This window comes from Ailuropoda melanoleuca, chromosome 6 (genome assembly GCF_002007445.2).
Source record: "Ailuropoda melanoleuca isolate Jingjing chromosome 6, ASM200744v2, whole genome shotgun sequence".
Lineage (NCBI taxonomy): Eukaryota > Metazoa > Chordata > Mammalia > Carnivora > Ursidae > Ailuropoda > Ailuropoda melanoleuca.
The window spans coordinates 87,649,069-87,664,420 of record NC_048223.1 but is presented as its reverse complement, the minus strand read 5'-3'; the positions used below and the strand labels follow the sequence as shown (position 1 = coordinate 87,664,420).

Below are 15,352 nucleotides of genomic sequence, written 5' to 3'. Positions count from 1 at the left end.
AGTGGCGTCAGTGCCTGGGTGGGAAGGAGTAGGGGTCATGGGCAGTGCTGGAAGGCAATGACATAGGCCAGCTTCAGCAGCCCCTAGGACTGCTGCCCTCCCCTCCTGATACCCACTCTAGTGGGGAAGGGCTAGAGACCCAACAAGACTTAAAGGAAAAGATGGGCCACAGTAAGACATTCCCAACCCACTAAAGATAGGCCCCACATCCTTTCCATTGGAACTAAAGTGCTGAAGCCAGACAGGAGCTTAACCCTTCACCCCAACCCACACAGCCCTTCTCATCCATCATCTTATTTTTTTATTTTTATTATTATTTTTCATTGAGAGAGAGCACTAGTGGGGAGGGGCAGAGGGAGAAGGAGAGAGAATCTTAAGCGGACTCCACGCTCAGCACAGAGCCCAATGCGGGGCTCCATCACATCACCCTGAGATCATGACCTGAGCTGACATTAAGAGTTGGACGCTTAACTGACCAAGCCACCCAGGGGTCCCATCTCAGCCATCATTTTATATGCTTGGGACTGTAGAGAAGCTGTCTTGTTCTATTCTCTAACTGCTTGTATATGTCAACTTTGTTTTTCTTTCAAGATTCCAAACTCCTTGAAGATGGAGATTTGTTCTGGGATACCCCTATGTTCCCCAAACTCGAGCAATGTTTGGTAAATTGAATTACTCTAAAATTATGTGCTCTCCTGAGATCTAACTGATGGGAAAACAGCTTATCAGCTGGGAGAGATAGTTCTGATCTTCCTTTCTTACAAGGTTTTTTTTTTAATTATAAGAAAATATATGCGCATCAAAGATGATTTAGAAATACAAAGTGATGGAAAAGCACTCCCTTTGCCCACCCCTCCAAAACACTCACACTTTTCCAATCAAAAGATTGCTTTCCAAAAATTAAAACCAAAACCATGTTCCACTCCGCTATATCTTAACAGGGCAGTGAGTGCCACACAGGGCCACTTTGGAGGTGGACGTAATGACCCACCATGCTGATTCTCCAAAGGACAGGATCTGCCTGGCTTCTTTGCGAAGATCCCCTTGCAGTGCTATGGGTCTCTCGCACCTTGCCAGAACTTATTTGTAATCTTGGCTTGAACAACCCTATGCTTACTGCTTCTTCCGGTCCCTCTCTGGGATTTGTGCCACTGTGACCCCCAGCCAAGGTCAGTGGGCTCAAGGGAGCAGACCCACGCTCACCTTTTCCATGGTACCCTCTCCATGTGACACAGACCTCTCGTCAGCCTGCCCTTAGAGAGCAGGCCTTCTGTGCCACAGTCTGCCCTGGACCTTCTCCAAGTCTCTTGGATCCTTCTAGAAGTTGGGCGACCAGACTTTCAGGCCGTGTCTTAGGATCAGACAAGCCACGGCTTGAATGCAGGGGTCCCAGGGCCCTATGTGCCTTGCTGAGCCATGGCTCTGCAGGGAACAACCTGAAAGCCAGGGTATTCACACTGTTGTCCCTTTTCAGAGGGGAGGACCTGATGTATTTAAAGGACCCTAAAAGGCAATTAGAAAATCTCTTCCAAAAGCTGGAAAATTGGAGTGTTTAGATTGAATTGTGCTGTTTCCTCCCCCAAATTCACATGCTGGAATGTACTCCCAGGACCCTCAGTCTGCTCGGCGCAGGGACACACCAGGGACCTTATTTGGAAGCAGGATCTTTGCAGAAATAATGAAGGTGTAAGTTAAGATGAGGTCATACTGGAGAGATGGGCTCTTAATCCAATAGGACCTTAGAAGAAAAGGAGGAGCATCCAGAGACAGACGCACACAGAGGAGAACCCACGCAGAGACAGACACACAGAGGGCAGGCTGCCGTGGGACCACAGAGCCCAAGACTGAAGCTCTGCAGCTATAATTCAAGAAACACCAAGGACTGCTGGAAATCACCAAAAGCTAGGGGAGAGCGCAGCCCTGCTGCCACCTTGAATTTGGATTTCTAGCCTCCAGAACTGTGAGAGAGTTCATTTCCGTCGTTGAAGCTCTCGGATTTGGGTACATTGTTAGGGCAGCCCTGGCAAAGTCACACTCAGAGTCAACACAGGGCACCCCACCCATGGTGGAGTGCGGAAGTGGTGTAGACACTGAGGCGCATTGCAGCGAAATTTATGACGAAGGTTGTCCTATATGATAAGCCTATAAAAATGGTTCAAGTTAAACCACATGGACATCTGATACATGGCCACACTTTACCTTAAGCAGCTCTGGTAAAACAAAACAAAACAAAACAAAACAAAACAAAACATAGCAGCACATTAATTTTCCCAAATAAAGTTCAGCCGATTGCAGACTCACATCACAGGCCTTTCTCAGGGATGAGTACTTCCTAAATGTAAGGCAGAGTCTTCATGTCAGTGAGCTCATTGCTCTGTCCCCCCCGCCCCAACCCAAAGCCCTCCTAAGGAAAATGCCGGTCTCATGGGAAAAATGCCTTGGCTGTTCAGGAGAAGCAGATGGCACGTGGTTAACAGGTCATCTAGGACTTATCTCCTGGCAACTATATATCACGAGCAAGACCATTTAGGAAAATAAAATGATGCTCAGCCCTGATTCCTAAAGGTTCTAACAAAAGAAGCCTTATCTCAGCTTTTCATAGAACGAGTCGACAAGCTCCAATCTAGTGTTTCATGGTGAAAATTTGGGGGGAAACCCTCAAATCACTTCATCATCTCTAAAGCAACTTATAATCATAGGAAACCATCCTTCTTTATTCTGACCGAAGCATCGTTCGCTGCTCCCAACTACTGAGAGTATTGTTGGTGAGGCAAGCTGCTGGTTTGACAGATCCTGGGAGGACACTCTGTTTTCCTTTCCTTTTTTTTTTTTTTTAAAAGATTTTATTTATTTATATGACAGAGAGACAGCCAGCAGGGGAGTGGGAGAGGAAGAAGCACGTTCCCAGCGGAGGAGCCCAATGTGGGACTCGATCCTGGAATGCCAGGATCACGCCCTGAGCCTAAGGCAGACGCTTAACGACTGCGCTACCCAGGCGCCCCGACACTCTGTTTTCCTTAATGAAATGGAGAGTAACAAAGCCACGTTGGTTTAGGTAGTTATTAGTAATAAAACGTGGCTTGACTGTGACATATCCAGGCAGCATGGTACTTGCCAGTTTTTGAAAATGATCAGAATATCAGAATGCCAGAGTTGAAAGGACTAATGCAGAGGGTTGATCACCTGGCCCCACTGGGTCTCTCTTGCCCCTTCTCAGAAAGTCAGAACCCCCGGCCCCAGCTAAAAACATACCGCGCAGATGAAGCACGTGTCATGCCAGGTGTGTCCCAGGGCTTCGATAAACTTGTCACCGGCCTCCACGGGGAAATCGCAGCCATGACACTTGGTGCTGAACAGAGTGACGTAGTCTGAAACGAAAGGCCGAGTGAAGACCAGGCACCCAGGCAGGCTGGGAGAAGCAACCTAGACACACTGTTGAATGCCACAATGATGACACCGCCCCCGAAATCAGTGAGCTGGGGGAGTGGGTATGACCTAATTGGTTATTTGTCATCTTGCAGACAAAATGCTCAGTTATATGATTGTGTTTTTTTCTTTTCAATAATTTACACTTGTGTTGTATGGATTCAGGCTTAGTTACCACTCTGTGCTGGTTTGATTTGCAAACAATTTCCAGATCTGTCATTAACTTTCTACAGGTTGATTTTCTTCTCGGCCTCTGTCACCCTTTATAGCCCAAACAGACCAATCCCAGAAAAGAAAAAAAAAAAATCATATTTCCCAATAGCTTGGAGGAAGGAGAGCCCTTAACATTTTTAGGAGTTATATAGCATGTTCTTTGCTTGGCAATTCTGTCATCGGGCATTTGTGTTGATAACAAATTTTTATTACTAGAAACAATATTTGAGCTACTATGTCCCCCTCCCCACCTCGCCAAAGAGATAATAATACCAAGTATTGTTGGTATAATGCTTTACAGTTCACCAAGCGTTCTCGCATAGATGGTATCCTTTACTAGAATCTCAGTGTCACGATCTGTGGGTCAGTAGGTACGAGTTTTCTTTCTACCCTTGACACAGTCCCTGGCACACAAGTCAATGCCCAACACATATGTGTGTGGAATGAACAAGTGAATGGATGAACCAGTGACTCAATAAATCAACGAATGAACTTAATCTTCAAAAAAATCAGAGATTGAACTATAATTATTTTTCTGTTGTGTTTTATTTCGTGGATGAAGAAACGGAGGCTCGCCAGAGTCACAGAGCTGAGACACACAGCTGAGTGGGCCGGGTCCCAAATCTAACTCAGGAGCTGTCTTCTCTGGGCCCCAGGGGCATGCAGTTCTACTGTACTCAGCGTAGAGCTCCTCCAGAATCTTTTAGAGAAGTCTGATGCCTCTTACAAAGCTTCATCGCCCTAGAAGTGTACTTGTCTCTCCACTGCTCTGCCATGGTTGGCTTCTCCTTACGCCTTCCATGTTTCTGCTCAGATCTCCTTGTGCACAGCGTGCCTGTTCGCCATCTTAGACCACAAGCTGAGAGGCAGTGTGCCGGGGGGGTGATGAACTTGGGTTCTGAAGAACAAAAGCGCTGAGCTCAAGTCCTAGCTCTGTTTGGGAATTGTTCCTACTTGGGGCAAGTCACCTCGCTTCTCAGTGTCTCCGCTTTCTCATCTATAGAATGGGAGTGACTACTGTACCTAAGTCATGGGGTTTGTTGTACAGATTCAATAAGATAATGGATATGAATGTCCTTGGCACAAATACTCCAAAATCTTGGTTCTTATTGTGAATGTCTTTATAAACGGCAAAAGGGGGAAACGTGATTCCAGTGCCTACTCGGCACCAGTCCAATATTAGTGCTTTTCTAAGTTTCCTGTTTTCACATACCAGCTGTGTGAAGAAATCTTACTCCCATTTTAAAGACCGGGAAACTGGCCGCAGAGGCTCTATCACACCGGCAGTAAGGAGCCTGCCTCATGGACTCCAAAGTTCACCCTCTTTCTAGGACTTCACGCCGTCCCCAGTTATCTATTTGCCATTGAGCTTTGATAAGTTATATCTCTTGCATATATTTTCCAATGTATGGTTTCCCCTTTTGTGTTTAATTGTGGTTTGTCATGTAAATGCTGTTCTGTACGTCACAGTCTGTGAATCCTGTCTCTGATGGAATACTTAATTTCTCACCAGAGCAGAAAGCGTCATTCTGCTTCCTTTACAAAGTTCCAGCGGGTTTACGGTTCACTCTGTGCTCTGTAGGAACTACTGTGGGTGAGAAACAGGGCCGTAGATGACCCCATCTCCATGGGAGGGCAAGCCCTGCACCCCACTTCTTTTTTTATTTTATTTTTTATTTTATTTTATTATATTATGTTAATCACCATACAGTACATCCCCAGATTCCGATGTAAAGTTTGATGCTTCATTAGTTGCGTATAACACCCAGTGCACCATGCAATACGTGCCCTCCTTACTACCCATCACCAGTCTATCCCATTCCCCCACCCCCTCCCCTCTGAAGTCTTCAGTTTGTTTCTCATAGTCCATAGTCTCTCATGTTTCATTCCCCCTTCTGATTACCCCCCTTTTCTTTATCCCTTTCTTCCCCTACCGATCATCCTAGTTCTTATGTTCCATAGATGAGAGAAATCATATGATAATTGTCTTTCTCTGCTTGACTTATTTCACTTAGCATTATCTCCTCCAGTGCCGTCCATGTTGCAGCAAATGTTGAGAATTCGTTCTTTCTGATAGCTGAGTAATATTCCATTGTATATATGGACCACAGCTTCTTACCAGTCATCTGTTGAAGGGCATCTCGGCTCCTTCCATGATTTGGCTATTGTGGACAATGCAGCTATGAACATTGGGGCCTGCACCCCACTTCTGACTACTCTCTCATCACTCCCAGTCTCCAGATGCCCTGGACTCTCTCATCTACCTCATGCCTGTGTACGAACCAGGTCCTGGGCTTGGAAAACCCTCCCCACTTTATCTACCTGGATCTCTGCAATCCCGTGGGCCTGGCCTTCCTTCTGGGAAGTCCTCAGCCTCCAGCCCAACCAAAAGGGATGAGATGGCCTTCCTGAGGGCTTCTCTTGGGCTTCCCTGCCTTCTCATTCCATTCTTTCATTCATTCATTCATTCATTCATTCATCCATTCAATCAACCAATCAATCATTATCTCTTGACTATCCATTTATATGCTGGAACATCACAGGATGATGGGTCCGCTTGAGGTTTTTGAGGGCAGAGACCCACTCCTAATGCTCAATGTCTTTCACAGAAACTGGCACACATTTGGTGGATGAATGATGAATGCACAAAGAAATGGTTCAGAAAACTTTACTAAATAGTGACTCCTTCTCTTGCTGTGCAGCCTAACATTAAGCTCTTATAAGGGAACGTCTAGTCTTGCCTGCTGATTGGTTTTTCTGTTTTATACTTGATTCTGTATGATCTGGAGAACTGCCACTTTGTTTTTAATATTAGGTCTTTATTCTAAAACATTTTTTTAAAGTTCACATATTTCATCATTTATCAAAAAAAAAAAAGAATATAACAGGAATTAAGTTTGTGCATGGGCCCTTTCCCACCATGAATATAATCTAGTTCCTCATGTATTTGTTTCTTACTTTCTTTCTCCTATTAGGTCTTTATAATTTTCTTTGACTAACTCTCTTATGCCCCAAGTTGAATTCGTACCCTGTATTTAATGGATTTTATTGCTATTATAAAAGGGTTTCCATCCATCAAATCACAGGTGCTCTCCGTTGTAAAAGGACTTAGCGCTTTCCGAGAGCGGTAGTTCTCAAACGTTAGAATCATCTCCATGGTTCGCTAAAACACAGATTGCTGGGCCCCACCCCTCAGAGTTTCTGATTCAGCAGATCTGGGGTGGGGCCCAAAGATCGGCATTTCTGAGATCCTGATATTGTTGGTCTTAGGATCATACCTTGATCCTCAAACTTAACTGAATATACAATCATATGGGTGGAAGTAGGTGATGAAATTCTGCATCTGTACGTCTGGGAATTGATCTTCTAAATCTTTAAAGTTTCCCAGGTGATCATGCCCATCAGGTCTGGGCACTGCTCAGGGGCAGGGCCATCGGTGAGGGGCTGACCCTCCCAGCTCTCTTACTTATGAGCAAGATATCGTATGTGAAAGTGTCAGCTCATGATGGCAGTTGACGAAATCTTTTTGAGTCTAGATCCTAGCATTCTGGCATTCTCCCTTCTGTGTCTTCTTCACCAAGTTGTTGATAAAAATAATGACAAGGTACCACAATGAGATACCACCTCACCCTCTTTAGGCTGCCTGCCGTCAAAAACCCAGCAAAATAGCAAGTGTAGGCAAAGACGCAGTGAAATTGGAACCCTGTGCACTGTTGGTGGTTATAAAATGGTGCAATGCCATTATGGGAATAGTGTGGGGGTTCCTGAAAACCTCAAAAATAGAAATACCATATGAGCCAGCAATCCTACCTCTGGGCATAGACCCCCAAAGAACTGCAAACAGGGTCTTTTGGATATGTGCACACCCATGTTCATAGCAGCATTATTCACAATAGCCAAGAAGTGGAAGCAACCTAAATGTCCATCAGATTTGAGGGGGTGGGGGTGTTACTATGGAGAGGGGCAGTGGTGATAGTAGAAATCTATCATTCTTTTGCAAGCCTCAGACACAAATTATGGAAGTTGTAATACTTTTTGTCAGTTAATAAAAACAATTTGCTTTTGTGTGTGTGTGTGTGTTAAGATTTTATTTATTTATTTAGAGAGCAAGAGCATAAGCAGGGGGAGGGGGAGAGGGAGAGGGAGAATCTTCAGCAGACTCCGCACTGAGCATGGAGCCTGACACGGGGCTCCATCTCATGACCCTGAGATCATGACCTGAGCTGAAACCAAGAGTCAGATGCTTAATCGACTGAGCCTTCCAGGTGCCCCAATAATAGCAATTTGTATTGGCATGAACACACATCTATCAATTACCTGCTAATTATCTAACAATTATCACCATATACTCACAAGAAGGGAAAAGAGATTCTTATCTCCTCCCTTTTACAGATATGGAAACTGAGGCACAGAGTGAGTGAGTAAGTCATTCAATTAATAAGAGCTGGGAAGAGATCTTACCTGTATATAAGAACACAAGAAATTTTTCTTTTTAAATTTGTTGTCAGGGGAGAATAGTTTTAGTTTGCTTTGCTCTTCCCCTGGAGGAACTGGAATGTTTTCTCCTTTCTGATTCTAAAGTAAACTTACTGTGTTTCTCTTGTTGCCCTCAAATTGGCTGCCCAGTCACTGTTGCTCCATTATTCTTTATAATCAGCATCCTTGCTTTTCCCTCTTCTATTTGGTGCTGATTTTCTAGTTCTATCGCCTTAACCTTCATGTCTATGATAACTTTGCTGGAACCTGCCTCAAATCCTTTTCTGAAAAAGGCAGTCTATGGGGGCGCCTGGGTGGCTCGGTCGGTTGAGCATCTGACTCTTGATTTTGGCCCAGGTCATGATCTTGGAATCATGTGATCAAGCCCCACTTCTGGCTCCCCCAGGGAGTCTGCTTCTCTCTCTCTCTCCCCCTCCCCCTTTCCCTCTCCCTCTGTCCCTTCCCCCACTCGTTCATGCTCTCTCTCTAAAATAAATAAATAAATCTTAAAAAAAAAAAAGTGAGGAAGTGGCTAATTAGCCAGGACACCTGATTCTCTAATAGAGTGCTTTGTCTTCAAAATTTATAATTTACTCCAAGTTTTAAGGTAAAATGTAGCATTTGGGGGAACAGAGAAACTCTGAATTCAGACAGGGGGGTTACAGGACTCTGAAGGAACATCAGAGGAGCAGGGAAAGGGATTTTCACATGTTTGATGCTTTACACCCTTTCTCTGGTTAATCCTCACCACAAATCATGAGGCAGGTGTTTATATGCCCCTTTGTACGGTGAGGGAAGTGAGGCTCAGAGAAGTTTAATAACTCACTCAGGGTTACAAAGCCAGCCCAAGGTGGAGCCTGGAACAGAACCTAAGACAAAGTCCAAAGCCAAAGCCTTGTCAGACTCCAGATCAAAATCATCTGAAAGGTTTCCCAAGTGGTTGCAAGATGCCAACCTGTGATTCGTGTATTTGGTGCATGGAAGGGAACAGAGATAGAACGTGTTAAAAAAAAAAAAAAAAGCTATAAACCCCACCCAGGAAAGCATGATTCTGCCATTTGGAGCCTCCTGATGGTTCCATGTGAATGGACACAGGCAGGAGTTCCCTGTACCTGCCCCTTTCTCCCAGACTGTGGGGCTTCCCCACAGCATAGTGGTCCTACCTTTCTCGCAGTAGGGCTCCCCATCTTCCATGTGGAAGAGGCTGTTCCCGAAGGGTTTCTTGCATGCTGCGCAGATGAAGCAGGTGGTGTGCCATGTCTGTCTCAGGGCATGCATCACTTCCTGGGGGAAAGAGCCTCTGCTCAGGCCACAAAGGTTCAGGGGACAGAGGAAGCTGGGCCCCCTCTTCCTCACCAGGCCCTGGCTACTGCTGGCGCATCCCAACAGGGAGCAGAGCAGGAATGCCCAGGAGGTGGGCCTTGGACATGCTAAGGAAAGGCCCGGGGTGGCAGAGGAGTTCACACTCACGTAGCACCTGCTGGGTCCAGGTTCTGTGTCAAAATCATCAGAGAGGTGGGTACCTAAGCTGTGATTCTGAACCCTCCCGTCAAAGCTGGCGGGTGGGGGGGGTACTGCCTATTACCACCGCTTTACCAAAGGAGCATGGAGGGGTCAAGGCCACATATGGGTGCATGGCGAGGTCAGTCTAGGAAGCAATAACTTGCTTTGCAGAAGCTCCACCATCTCCCTCCAAGTTCATTTGCTCCCTAGCTCGTTGGTGGCAAACCAACTCCCTTGTAGGATAGAAAGTTGTCTCTTTCTGTTAGCAGCCACTTCTTGGCTTCCTGATGGGACCCCACAATCTTGGGGAGGGAGAGCGATGGGTTGGGGAAAAGACAAGAGTCAGAGGAGAGGGATGCTGCCCACTTACCCCCATGATTTTGGCGTTGCACTTGGCACAGATTGGGGCAAAGAACTGCTCGTAACAGCGCTCACAGTACACATTGTTCTGCTCCTCCACGAAGCACATGTCCGCCAGGGAGGTCTTGCAGTAGGCACAGTTGAATTCTTCTGGGTGCCAGGAACGGCCCATGGCTACCAGAAAGGGGCCCCTGGGGAAGCAGAGAATGGCACCTATCAAGGCAGCCCCAAAAGCTTGAGACCAGATGTTTTAGGACGCCCAACACGATTCATACTTTGGCTCAATCACACTGATTTTTGTAAGCTTTCTAATGAACTAATGTGAAATGCAGATAAAGCTCTATGCAAAAAGATAGTCATTGTTGCATCAATAACAATAAAGAGAAACAGGGAAGCAACCCAAATATCTACCAGTAGGGGACGGGGGGGAAGCATATTATAGAATATCTATTCAGTTGTAACAAGAAGAGCCAAGACGACCATGCCAATGGCTGACGTTTACTGAGTGCTTACTCCATGCCCAGCACTATTTAAGAAGAAATGTGCATGTACCAACTTGTTTAGTGCTTGCAACAACCCTAAGAAGTAGGATTATGGTACCCGCTTTCAGATAAGGAAACTGAGGCACAGAGAGGTGAAGTAAGTGTTCAAGGCCATAGTGCTGGTCCAGCTTGGGTAGCCCCGATCCAGACTAGCAGTCAGAGCAATGGGACTATGAGGCAATGCTATGCATTCCAATTTTTACTTTTCTGAACTCTCTAATTATTCTCTAATGAGCACGTGTTACTTTGTTTTTAAGTAAAAGTGTGTTTATCACATATATATATCCTCCTCCCCAACACGCACATCCTATAAACACACTATGTCCAAACAAGTGTCACCTACGTCCCTGAAATGACTTGTTTTCCTTTTAGGGCGGCAGATGCCCACCAAAGCCCTGAGCAGCACTGGCCTGTCTGTGGAAAGACCCAGACGGAACCCTAAAGGAAAGCTGGGTCAAAACTAGCACTGTCAGCCAGCTTGCAACATGCCCAATAAACCTGACAACAAGACCTATGATTCCCAGAACCCGGCCTTAGCCCAAGGGGGAGGTCCTGGCACCAGGCACCGTGCTGGGAGCTTCACCCACTTACCTCATGGAATTCTCCCGACTCCCCAGGGAAGTGGGTGTCACACAGGTATGGAAGCCAAAGCTCAAAGAGGGTCAGACTAGGTGGCAAGCCAGAGGAGCCTGAGGCTGTCCAGCAGGCAGCCTTCTCCCTATTCCTGCCCTCCCTTTCACCCTCCCTGCCCCACACAGGGTTCAGACAGTGCACAAGCACCCCACACCCCTGTGCTCCCAGCGCCCCGGCTCAGGGGCACAGCTGGGCCATACCTGATGACGTTGTTGCAGTGGCCACAGAGCGGAGTCCTGCTGCTGGCTGGGAAGCGCTCAGCCCGCTGAACGATGCCCCTGGCCAGGGGAGACACCTGGGGCCCTGTCGGGGTGTAGGCAGGGGTCCCTCGGGACAGGGTCGGCTTGCTGATGGAGGTGGTACTCTTGCCAGGGGCAAACTTCTGAGAGAAGCTGTCATCTGTCACCCATGGGGGGCGGCTGGCAGACTCCACGGGGCCCCCGCTGTAGGCCGCTGAGGGTGTAGGGTTATAACTTGGGGCTGGTGAGGGGGTATAGGCTGGTGCTGGGGACGGGGAGTAGGTGGGGGCAGGCGAGGGGGTGTAGGCAGGAGCAGGCGAGGGGGTGTAGGGAGTTGGACTATAATTGGCCCCCGGGGATGGGCTGTAGGTAGATGCAGGCACTGCAAGCCAAAAATAGCCAAAGAAAAATGTATCAGGAATTCATTTCCCCCAACTTCCTCCACCCCCAGCCAGAAAACTGTAAAAGGTGACTTTCATATTAGGGCAGTACAATTCCAACTTTTATGGAGGACACATTCCTGAACTTCTTGATGCTCCAGATTTGAATTTGCAGCAGGGAGCCAAGAGAGATAAAGGGCAACTGGAGCCCTCGGGAGCTTGGACTGGATGGGAAAGGGACATAGCTATAAATATCTGCAGCTGTGTGGGGTGGGGCTAGGCTAGGCCTTGGCTTCCAGAAGCCTGCAGAAGACAGGGAATAGGGGCGGGCATGCCAGGCAAGCCTCATATCTGGGTCCCCTGGGCCAGGAGGGGGTGGGAGTGGGTCAACTTGGCCTTAACTGGAAGATGCCTTCGGTTGCACTCCGACCAGGGATTTGACATCTGAAATGCCTCAATCACGTGTTTGCTGAACCTGGACCTAGTCCAGCCTTTGGGAAAAGGCAGGTGATGGGGCAGTTGGGTTTCAGGTTCAGGTTTCACATTTAGCTATACCCATTTTCTTGAAAAACACTTTAGCTTGATTTGTATTGGGGGAAATTTCACCTTGGTTTGATTGGGGTGGGGGTCTTGAGAGAACCTTTCAGGGGGAGCCTGGGCAGAGACATTGGGGTGACACAGCCCAGGTCTAGCTGCTCCCTCGGTCTGTGGCTGCCTCTGGGAGACCCATGCTCCCCTACACCACTTTGGGGGAAACAGTATGTCTGAGCGCGTGTGAAATTACCATAACGAGTGCAGGAGAATGTAGCGCTTCACTGGAACCCCTTCCTCTAGCTGTCCCAGAGCTGAACCCTTTTGCGGTGACAACACAAAGGAGCGCGCAGCGCTGCAGCTACTCACCCAAAGCCGTCTGAGGCCTGGGCCCTGCAAAGCCTGCACACACATTCCAGCCAGCTTCCTCTTCTAGCCAGGGAGGTTCCAGAAGCCTCACCTCAACTCACAGTCTGCGCCTCTGGAAAGAGGCCTCATTCCTCCCATCCTGGGAAGCATGTTGGGGCAGCCTCCCTCCATTCCTGAGCCTGCCTAGGTGGATGGACTATGCTGAGGGGTGCTGAGACAGCCCCCCTCAGTTTCCAGCCTGGAAAGGAAGGTCTTGTTCAGAGCTAAAGTTCCCCACCTGGCCTCTTCCACCCGAGTCTCCTGGACCACCTGGGGTGGCCTGTGGCTGCTGCCCCAGTCCTATTGTTCCACTTCCACATAACTGGCCCTTCAGAGCTGGGTAACACAGGAACCCCAGTGCTGTGGGTGGGTAGGGACCAGGCCTGTGTGATTGAAAGCTGAAGGGGTAAAATCCTCCACGGCCCTGCCTTGGAGCCATGTTGGGAGCGATGCTGGCTTCTAGAAGTAAAACCCTCTTCATTAGGAATCAATCTTCTTCTCACTTACGAAGGGAGAAGCTTGGCACATAACAAGTCATCTGGTTGAGTCCCCTTTACGGTTGAGGTCACTGAGGCTCAGACGGAGCCAGTAAGTGGCAGAGTGAGTTTCCAAAACCATTCTATTACCCCAAGCTGCCTCTGTAAAGAATACAAGTCTAATTTCCAGAAAATCTTGGCATACCATGTCATTGAGAAGTTAACTATCAACTTGGAAGAGGTCCCATGCTCTGGCATGTAGCACAGCCATCAAGAGCCCTAGGTTCAGGCCCCAGCACTACTACATTCTGGCTGTGCATCCTTGGGCAAGTTCCTTAATGTCTCTGGGCCTGAATGTCCTTTTTTAAAAAATAGCATTAATAATTCTTAGTGCCTCGCAGAGTGGTTATGAAGTTTCAAGGAGACAAGAAATACAAAGTGCTTAGCCTAGTGCCTGGCACAGTGTATGCATCATTCCACATTAGTGGATGGTCACCTGAGGGAACACGTCCAGGGAGACTGTAGGATGGTGGGGGTGGAGATGGGAGATGTGACACCTTGAAATCAGATAACCTGGGACTGTCTCTCACCAGTGGTAGAAAGTGTGATGCCCCTGCCTGCCTCAAAGGGAATGGTGGGGACCTAGGGGGGTGACATGAGGCATGCACTTTGCAAATTTGTGAAGCCCAGATTCAAAGTGTGGTCACCCTTCCTAACAACCTTGCCTAGCAGCCAAGTGCCCAGAGCAGAGGGTCTCAAAGTGCTAGAGCAGGGGTGAAGAGGGGAATGCCACCAGGGAAGGGGTCTGGGGGAAGGTGACCTAGCAGAACTTCAGAGAAGCTTCATCCCTGTCTATTATATATAATGGGGTTCTAAGCAAGATTTAGTCCCCCGCCTTTTTTTTTTTTTTTTTGGTAAAGTGGGGGATCTCTGCTGAAAGGGACTAAGAACAAAGCCCCAATCCGGTGCCAGTGCACAGCCCTAGGTGGCCAGTAAGCCCTTGAAATGTGGCTAATCGAAATTGAGAAGTGCTATAAACATAAAATACACACCAGATTTCAGAGCTTAGCAAAAGACTATAAATATCTCATTAATCATTATTTTATATTGATTATATATTGAAATGGTGCTTTGAATATACTGAGTTAAATAAAATATGGTTACATTAATCTCACCTGCTTCTTTTTCCTTTAAAAATGTGGCTAACTAGAAATTTTATTTTTATTGGACGGTGCTGCCCTCATCAGCACAGTGGCTGCCTAGTACTGAACGGTTTCCACAGGCCAGGCCCTTTGCGTGTATTACTGCGTGTACCACTCACTGCAATCCAATGAGGCAGAGGGTATTTTCTAGTCCCTTTTACAGCTGGAGAATTGAAGCTTGGTGAGTCTAAGTGACTACTGGAAAGTTAGGGAGCCTCTGCAGTCCGACTCAACTCTAGATCCCCTGCTTAACCACTCCCTAGGCAGCAAAACAGGCTTTAGCACGTCCCTTCCAACTCGGGCCCTTGCCCACTTTTCCTGCTTCCCTCCAGCAACACAAACCCTATTCCCTCTGCCTGGCAGACGTTCTCTTCCCTCCTCCGGAAGGCCTTCCAGACTCCCTGATCCAGCCCCCTCTCCCAAGCCCCGGCGAAAGTCTCAGCAGGTCAGAGGCAGGCCAGAATCTGGACCCGGGTGGCCTGCTCCAGGGACCTTCCGTTCCCCGAGGCGCAGGCGCGCAGCTCCCCCTCCGGATCGCGTCCCCCCAGTCCGGTGGGGTGAGGCTGGGAGCGCGATCGGCGGCTGCTTCCCAGTCCCCTTCCCTCTGCGCCCTTCCTCCTGACTCTGGCCGTGCCACCCCAGACGTGCCAGGAGGGAGACTTGATATCCCATCTCCGAGCCCAGGGCTGTTGCTATTTCTGCTTGACGAATTAAGCCCGTCTAAATTAGAAGGTGATATTTCATCTCTAATTGGCAAGTTCAAAAAGCTCCTATCGCACTCGGCGGCCTCGGGAATGTGTAATTAAACAAGGTGATTTCTGACTCATTCCAGGTCGGGCCTGGCTTCCCGCGAGCGCCGGCCCCCGCCCGGCCCGCGGGCCGACGTGGCCTCCCCCGACCCGCGCCGGGCCCCTCCCCCTACGGGGAGGCCGAGCCGCCGCCTCCCGGGCCCCAGGTGCTTCC

The 15,352-nt window shown here is 48.2% G+C and overlaps 1 protein-coding gene across 5 annotated transcripts in view; it reads right to left on the bottom strand.

The window, feature by feature from the left end:
* LDB3 (LIM domain binding 3) overlaps window positions 1-15,352 on the bottom strand; it is a 64,342-nt gene that overhangs the window by 4,641 nt on the left and 44,349 nt on the right. For 4 of the 5 annotated variants that reach the window (XM_011219948.3, XM_019795463.2, XM_019795462.2 and 1 more), the window contains 4 exons: window positions 11,354-11,774; window positions 9,989-10,169; window positions 9,279-9,399; window positions 3,253-3,368 (listed from right to left, as the gene is read on the bottom strand). In XM_011219948.3, coding sequence (XP_011218250.2) covers window positions 3,253-3,368; window positions 9,279-9,399; window positions 9,989-10,169; window positions 11,354-11,774 — 839 coding nt within the window. The remainder of the gene's footprint in view (window positions 1-3,252; window positions 3,369-9,278; window positions 9,400-9,988; window positions 10,170-11,353; window positions 11,775-15,352) is intronic. The other variant, XM_034662801.1, reaches the window with a different exon arrangement.